General features: G+C 43.3%; 1 protein-coding gene across 1 annotated transcript; it reads right to left on the bottom strand.

Moving 5' to 3' along the window:
* Window positions 1-823: 823 nt before the first annotated feature.
* Window positions 824-2,850, bottom strand: LOC121575923 (mitochondrial intermembrane space import and assembly protein 40-A). Its single transcript, XM_041889216.2, has 3 exons — window positions 2,593-2,850; window positions 2,086-2,184; window positions 824-1,851 (listed from the first exon to the last, which is right to left on the bottom strand). The coding sequence occupies exons 1-3, from the start codon at window positions 2,612-2,614 to the stop codon at window positions 1,466-1,468; spliced, it is 507 nt and encodes a 168-aa protein (XP_041745150.2). The 5' UTR covers window positions 2,615-2,850; the 3' UTR covers window positions 824-1,465.
* Between the last annotated feature and the right edge of the window lie 4,194 nt (window positions 2,851-7,044).

The raw sequence follows: 7,044 nt of genomic DNA, 5'->3' as shown, positions 1-7,044 counted from the left end.
TTCACACACAGCCTAGCTTAAAGCCCCTCCCTCTTGGGTTCCCCTACCACCATTCTGGTTTCCCTCTCTCTACCGCTCCGCCCACTCCCTTAGATGATCTATGATAGCGGCTAAATTTGACATTTATTCAGTTCAGAATCAATAGTAATCAATCCCTTATCTTGCAAAAACACTCATGTTTAGTTTAAACTCTGTTCAACCCCAGCTCTCCCGGGCTTGACCTGAATATTGATTGTTGGACATGACAGGTCCATACTTAATTTTTCAAACATACACAAACCCCACCCCATCATGCTGTAATCAATCAAGAAGATAGCCAAGGAGAGACAAAGGTTTAGCCTGAACTCTGTTCAACCCTGGCTCGTTCCAGGGATATGCCTAAGGAGAGCCACAGGGTCATAGTTTGGTTACAGTCACAGATAACATAAAACAACATTTGAATTTGACCCAATGACAGGTCAGATGCCCATTTTACACACACACAAACATAGTGAGAGGAATTCACTAAGTTCTTGTCTAGCAACAGCAATGTACCAATGTTTAATTATGACTCCTTGTTTGTCATGTGTGTAATTAACATTGGTTATCCAATAGTTTACTAAAAAATCTTCATCACCAGTGAATGTTCCTGAGTGGCCAAATTAGTTTTGACTTAAATCTGCTTGAAAATCTATGGCAAGACTTGAAAATTGCTGTCTAGCCATGATCCCCAACATCTTGACAGAGCTTGAAGGATTTTGAAAATAATAATGTGCAAATATTGCACAATCAAGGTGTGCAAAGCTCTTATAGACTTACCCAAGAATACTCACAGCTGTAACCGATGCCAAAAGGTGTTTCTAACATGTATTGACTCATGGAGCTGAATACTTATGCAACGACTATATTTTAGTTATTTACTTATTTTTTCCACTGAGAGTATTTTTTGTAGATTTTTGACAAAAAACGACAATTAAATCAATTTTAAAATCTTACTTTGTAAAACAACAAAATGTGAATGAGGCCAAGTAGTCTCAATACTTTTGCAATAGCACCCACAGAATCTGAGAAAATTTGAAAATAAAAAACCAGGTGTGAATTAAATGGAAAAGACAAATGGAAAAAATAAAGAAAAGTAGAAATTACATTTTTTAAATACAAAAAGCAATTACTAATGGACTTTATAGTAAAGAGAACAATCAATACAAAAACTGAACACTAGTAATGGCAAAGGATAGCACAGTACATGGTCTTGGTTTGTTCCTGAAGGAGCAAAATTAGAGAAATATTCACACATCTAGAGTAAAGTTAGGAAGATGGCCCATCTTTTTCCTTACCCTCCTCTCTCTACAAGTCTTATATTCTATGAGGAAACCCCAACCTGGGTTAGAGTGGGGGGATAGTCAACACTCATTTATCACTTTAAATAATTGATACAAAAAGGATCACCTTAACACATCCATAGAAAGATTGCCGTGAATCATGCTCAGCCTGAGGCTGAGCTGTTTGAGGGGGGTGGTGGTGGGGTGTCAGCAGGGGCGGAGGATGCGGGGGAGGGGATAGAGTCTTGGACAGGGGCTGCAGGTGTAGGGGTAGTGGTTGGTTCAGGGGCAGAGTCTTGTTTGGAGGGATCCATTTCAGATGGCCCTCCCTGGGTCTCCTTGTCGTCCTCCTGGGGATAGAGTTCTGGGTATCTCTGCATACACTCCTGCATGCCCCTGAATTGCTCCAGGCACTCCGAGCCCTTCACCTCCTCCTTGCTGTAGTGGAAACAGGAGAAGGCCTCCTTAAACGACGCTCCACAGGGACCACTGGCCATCCCTCCCAGACAGGGGCAGTTCCAGTTGATCTCCCCACTGGGCAGGATCAAACCTTGGGAGGAGAGATAGAAAAAGAAATGGAAACAGATGCTAATTATACCAGAAAGGAGTGCAGATCTATTAGGTTACTGGTTATAACAGAGGTCAGCAAGTCTGGCCAATGTCACAACAAACCAATGAAAACATGGGACATGTCCTCATGTCAATCTAGTTAGCAATTGAGCTAATCTGGGCCTAATGTAATCTAATTGAGAAGCACTACTCCTCTCTGCTCCTCTCCACTCACCTCGTTCTTCATAGGGGTCATCAGGATCCTCCTCCACCAGCTCAGCGTTGCTCGGTGTTTCATGTTCCTCCTTAGTCACAAAGATGACACGGTCTTTACCTGGTGTGGAAAGGACAGAGGCAGATATCAGTGAGTTTAGAGTCTCCGCTGACTCAAGTGGCATGAAGAGGATTGTGGACTGGAGTTAGTCAACCCTAATATGTCCAATCAAATACTATTCACTTATACATAGTCTTACATGTGATATAAATGAATGGCCGACCAATTTATATCCATAAGTTATCACACAGCAGTCTGTCTACTTTATACTGAAACTGATATCTCACACACCATGCCTGATATCAGAGACATAGATTTTCTAAATCTGTCTCTGGCTGAACCTGGTTCTACTAGCATTGGAGGAGACAAACAATGCCTCGTTCTAAGTAGAATCATAGTTATAAAATGCAATGATCGAGTAGCTAGCAAGCTACTGCTGTCATTCATTCACACAACACGTAACGTTACCTTCCTCCTTGACTGAGGACATTTCTTCGGTGTGGTATCTACCGACGTGTTGTGCCCTTGCCCTTCAAGGTGTCACTACGATGCCGAGTTTCCCGACTGATGTTATACTACTTTATCAATTACAAAAATAGAGTAATTTGGTCTTGTATAGCTTGCTAGCTGATTCACAACGACTTAATCGTTCACATAACCCACGTTTTTACCTTAGAGCGTCTGAGGACGTAAGAACGAAGGACCCCTTTAAGCTGCCCCTCTTAGTTCCTGACGTAAATTCGTAGTGAACTGTCAAACACTGATACAGTAACACCACAGAGTTTCTAAACCCAGAGGCGCAACATCGCGAGACTTCCGGGAATGCTTGCGAAACAGACCAAACAGACAGGCCGGGGTTTGGGGTTTGAGAAGTCAATGAGAGAAGTAAAAGAATCTTCCTTAGTTGTACATTTTCTAGAAATCTAAATGCACAACCTAGATGAGAGCCAATGTTTTAAGTTGTTCAATATGCTATTACTCCAACCTCATGAAAGTGACAAACCGACACGTTTTCATTTTCATAAAAAACGACTTTATATCGAAGGAGTGCCTTTGATTTGACAATCTGCACATGCGCAGTTTGGCGCGAGACGACCGTTAGACCCGATGACGGGTTTCTACGCATGAGTTTAGCTAGCCAACGTGGCGATGACGTCGCCTACAAGTGTGATCGGGGATTGCAGTTTTAGCCTATCTTTATACTGTCTTCGGTAACACTGAGGTCAAATGGGTAACAAGGCAACAGTAAATATGTCAAATCCAATTTTATTTGCCACATGCGCCGAATACAACAGGTGTAGACCTTACAGTGAAATGCTTACTTACAAGCCCTTAACCAACAATGCAGTTTTAAGAAAAATAAGTGTTAAGTAAAAAATAGATAAGTAAAAAATAAAAAATATTTAAAGAGCAGCAGTAAAATAAAATAACAGTAGGGAGGCTATATACAGGGGGTACCAGTACAGAGTCAATGTGCGGTGGCACAGGTCAGTCGAGGTAATTGAGGTAATATGTACATGTGAGTAGAGTTAAAGTGACTATGCATAGATAATAAACAGAGAGTAGCAGCAGCATAAAAAGAGGGGGTGGGGTGGGCAAATAGTCCAGGTAGCCATGATTAGCTGTTCAGGAGTCTTATGGCTTGGGGGGGTAGAAGCTGTTAATAAGCCTTTTGGACCTAGACTTGGCGCTCCGGTATTGCTTGCCGTGCGGTAGCAGAGAGAACAGTCTATGACTACGGTGGCTGGAGTCTTTGACCATTTTTAGGGCCTTCCTCTGACACCGCCTGGTATAGAGGTCCTGGATGGCAGGAACCTTGGCCCCAGTGATGTACTGGGCCGTACGCACTACCCTCTGTAGTGCCTTGCGGCCGGAGGCCGAGCAGTTGCCATACCATTTACATTTACTTTTACATTTAAGTCATTTAGCAGTTGCTCTTATCCAGAGCGACTTACAGTTAGTGCATACATTATTATTATTTTTTATTATACCCCCCGTGGGAATCAAACCCACAACCCTGGCGTTGCAAACGCCATGCTCTACAAACTGAGCTACATCCCCTGCCGGCCATTCCCTCCCCTACCCTAGACGACGCTGGGCCAATTGTGCGCCGCCCCATGGGTCTCCCGGTCGCGGCCGGCTACGACAGAGCCTGGATTCGAACCAGGATCTCTAGTGGCACAGCTAGGACTGCGATGCTGTGCCTTAGACCACTGCGCCACTCGGGAGGCGGCACAGTGATGCAACCAGTCAGGATGCTCTCTATGGTGCAGCTGTATTACTTTTTGAGGACCCATGCCAAATCTGATAGTTTGTTGGTGATGTGGACACCAAGGAACTTGAAGCTCTCAACCTGTCGATGAGAATGTGGGCGTGCTCAGTCCTCTTTTTTTTTCCTGTAGTCCAAAATCAGGAAATTGTGGACCCCAGCAATGATGCAGCACCCCCTTGGGCCAATTGAGATATTGCGTGTGACTAACACTTTTCAGTAATCATGTGTGACCACATATTATCCATTATATTGACCAGTGCTAGGTTTCCCAAAATCATGTTAGCACCATTTAGTTTAAATGGAATTAAGATGATCTTAGTGCTAACATGATTTTGGGAAACCCAGCCCAGATACTCAAGTGGCAGCTTGAAAATAAATGGGTTTCCACTAGTTAATCTTAAACTGACATTCCCCTGAATCGGGCACTAGAATTACTTACAAAAATATATGTATATGTTTACATTACTTATTTATTATTTATTTCCCACCGTTTTATACGCCAGAAGACTGCAATCCAGACCTTCCTAGGACCTTGTAAACATTTTCTGTCGAATAAACTGCGTCATTACATCGATTTATATCACTTCACTGCAATGTTACTTCAAAGTGGCGGTCTTTAAACAAACATTTATCCAGCTCGGCTGCTTCACCGCACAGACATTGCAAAGCAATCCCTGAATTTGTCTCGAGTAGGTGGATCTAAATACATAGCTTTCATAACTCTACGATAAAGAATGCGACCTACACACGCCCTTAAACCTAAAATAAGTAAAGAAGTACATTTGTGTTGAAGTCAAACATCTGTTTTATATCGGAGGCATACACATTGCATATGCTCAGAACGACAAAATCGATCCCTTTACATAGCCCTTCTCCCCTTACATATAGGAGGGACGCACCCTGTTTAAATGGCCCAAATGTTGATTTAGATGCTCACACATTTAACAGATTTTGACTATCACTAATTTATTTTAATTTTTTTATTTTACCTTTATTTAACTAGGCAAGTCAGTTAAGAAAACATTTCTTATTTACAATGAAGGCCTACACCGGCCAAACCAGGACGACGCTGGGCCAATTGTGAGTCGCCCTATGGGACTCCCAATCACGGCCGGTTGTGATACAGCCTGGAATCGAACCAGGGGGTCTGTAGTGACGCCTCAAGCACTAATGTCATGATATGTTTGATAAAGTAATAAAAAAGGTGAAATATTTTGGGTAGATGTTCCTAAAACAGATTATAACTATATATGGGCATATTATAAAGTATGAAAAGGCTTATTCATTCACAATTTAATTAAATTTGATCATATCATCATATTTATATATGTTTTATTATACTTTTATTGTGTACTAGATCATATGGGTTGAAACGTTTTTTTTCTTCTTCTCAGGGGGTAACGGAGGACGGGGGGACGACGACAATACTACGTTAATAAAATATTGCCCTCTTGCTAGATTGATGACTTAACCCATTGCGAAACAGTGCAAAACGGCTGTCAGTTCAACTGGTTAACACAGCCACAAAGTCCGATTCCACAGCCACAAAATCAAAATTGGCTACAAACATTTGCTTTTTGGTCTTAATTTAAGGCTGGGGTAAGGCATAAGGTTAGATGTGTGGTTAAGGTCCGGGTTAAGATTAGGGTTAGGTTTAAAATCTGATTTTAAGAAGATACATTGTAGAAATGGGCGGGGTTTAGCCATAATTATGATTTTGTTGCGAATTGACGACCAAAGAAATGTCTTCAAAAATGGAAGGCTGTCGGGAGGAGCACGATCAGTGGGACCCTTCTAAGCAATGAGAGGGAAGATATGCGTGTGAACAACAGGCCAGAGATATGAAAGAAATAGGAGATAGGAATCCCAAAAATCCCATAGCGTAATGAATGGCGCAACGTATACCACCCCACCCAGCAGACTGTCACGTTGTCATGTGTTCACGTTGTCATGCTGCGTCGAGCGGTTGCTAAACTAATCGTCACTCAATCCCTTCTCAAAGTCAGGGTATGAGTCGAAAAACCTGCCTATTTTCCTCGAAAGTACGTAATGTCACGATTCCAAAACTATACGATAGTACAGAGAACAAATTATTTACCTCACATCTCGGAAAATATTTGTAATGTTGTACTTCTTGCCACCTCCCCGGTCAGCAACAAGACCCAGGCCCTCGCACGGTTCTGGCTGGGGTCTTACCTCAGGACCCTGAGGCTGATCCCAGTCGACCTGCGAGCCCCAGTCTCTTTCCTGCTCCCCACACACTATGCCCAGCTCCAAAAGTGTTTAAGACATTTTAAACTGGAAAAGGAGCCTGTCACGGTTTTAACTAAACACCGCTCTCTTCTCTCTCTTGTGCAGGAACGGGAACCGGTGTGTCCAGTGCGCGGGCTCGCTATAGGTGAGCCCACAACGGTTTGGCGCAACGTAGCCCATCCTGCTCTGCTGAATTGGCATCGTGACCTGTCCTGGATGGTCGCCCATGAGATCCTCCCGGTCAGGGCCGTTATGCACTCCCGGGGCATGGCGAGGACATCCGCGTGCCCCCGACCAGGCTGCGGCCAAGAAGAGTCGGTGAGGCACTTGCTCTGGGAGTGCAGAGCCGCACGGGACCTGTGGAAGGAAGCAGGCTCCCTGATCTCCCTATGTTT

Source organism: Coregonus clupeaformis, chromosome 10 (assembly GCF_020615455.1).
Source record: "Coregonus clupeaformis isolate EN_2021a chromosome 10, ASM2061545v1, whole genome shotgun sequence".
NCBI classification, from domain to species: domain Eukaryota; kingdom Metazoa; phylum Chordata; class Actinopteri; order Salmoniformes; family Salmonidae; genus Coregonus; species Coregonus clupeaformis.
This window is presented reverse-complemented; position numbering and strand designations above follow the sequence as displayed.

Bases quoted from the DNA above. Each gene is read 5' to 3' on its own strand.
- LOC121575923 (XM_041889216.2), bottom strand. From the start codon at position 2,614: ATGTCCTCAGTCAAGGAGGAAG. The intron at 2,185-2,592 runs GTAACGTTACGT...TTTCCACACCAG, and splicing joins GTCCTCAGTCAAGGAGGAAG to GTAAAGACCGTGTCATCTTT. The intron at 1,852-2,085 runs GTGAGTGGAGAG...TCTCCTCCCAAG, and splicing joins TGACCCCTATGAAGAACGAG to GTTTGATCCTGCCCAGTGGG.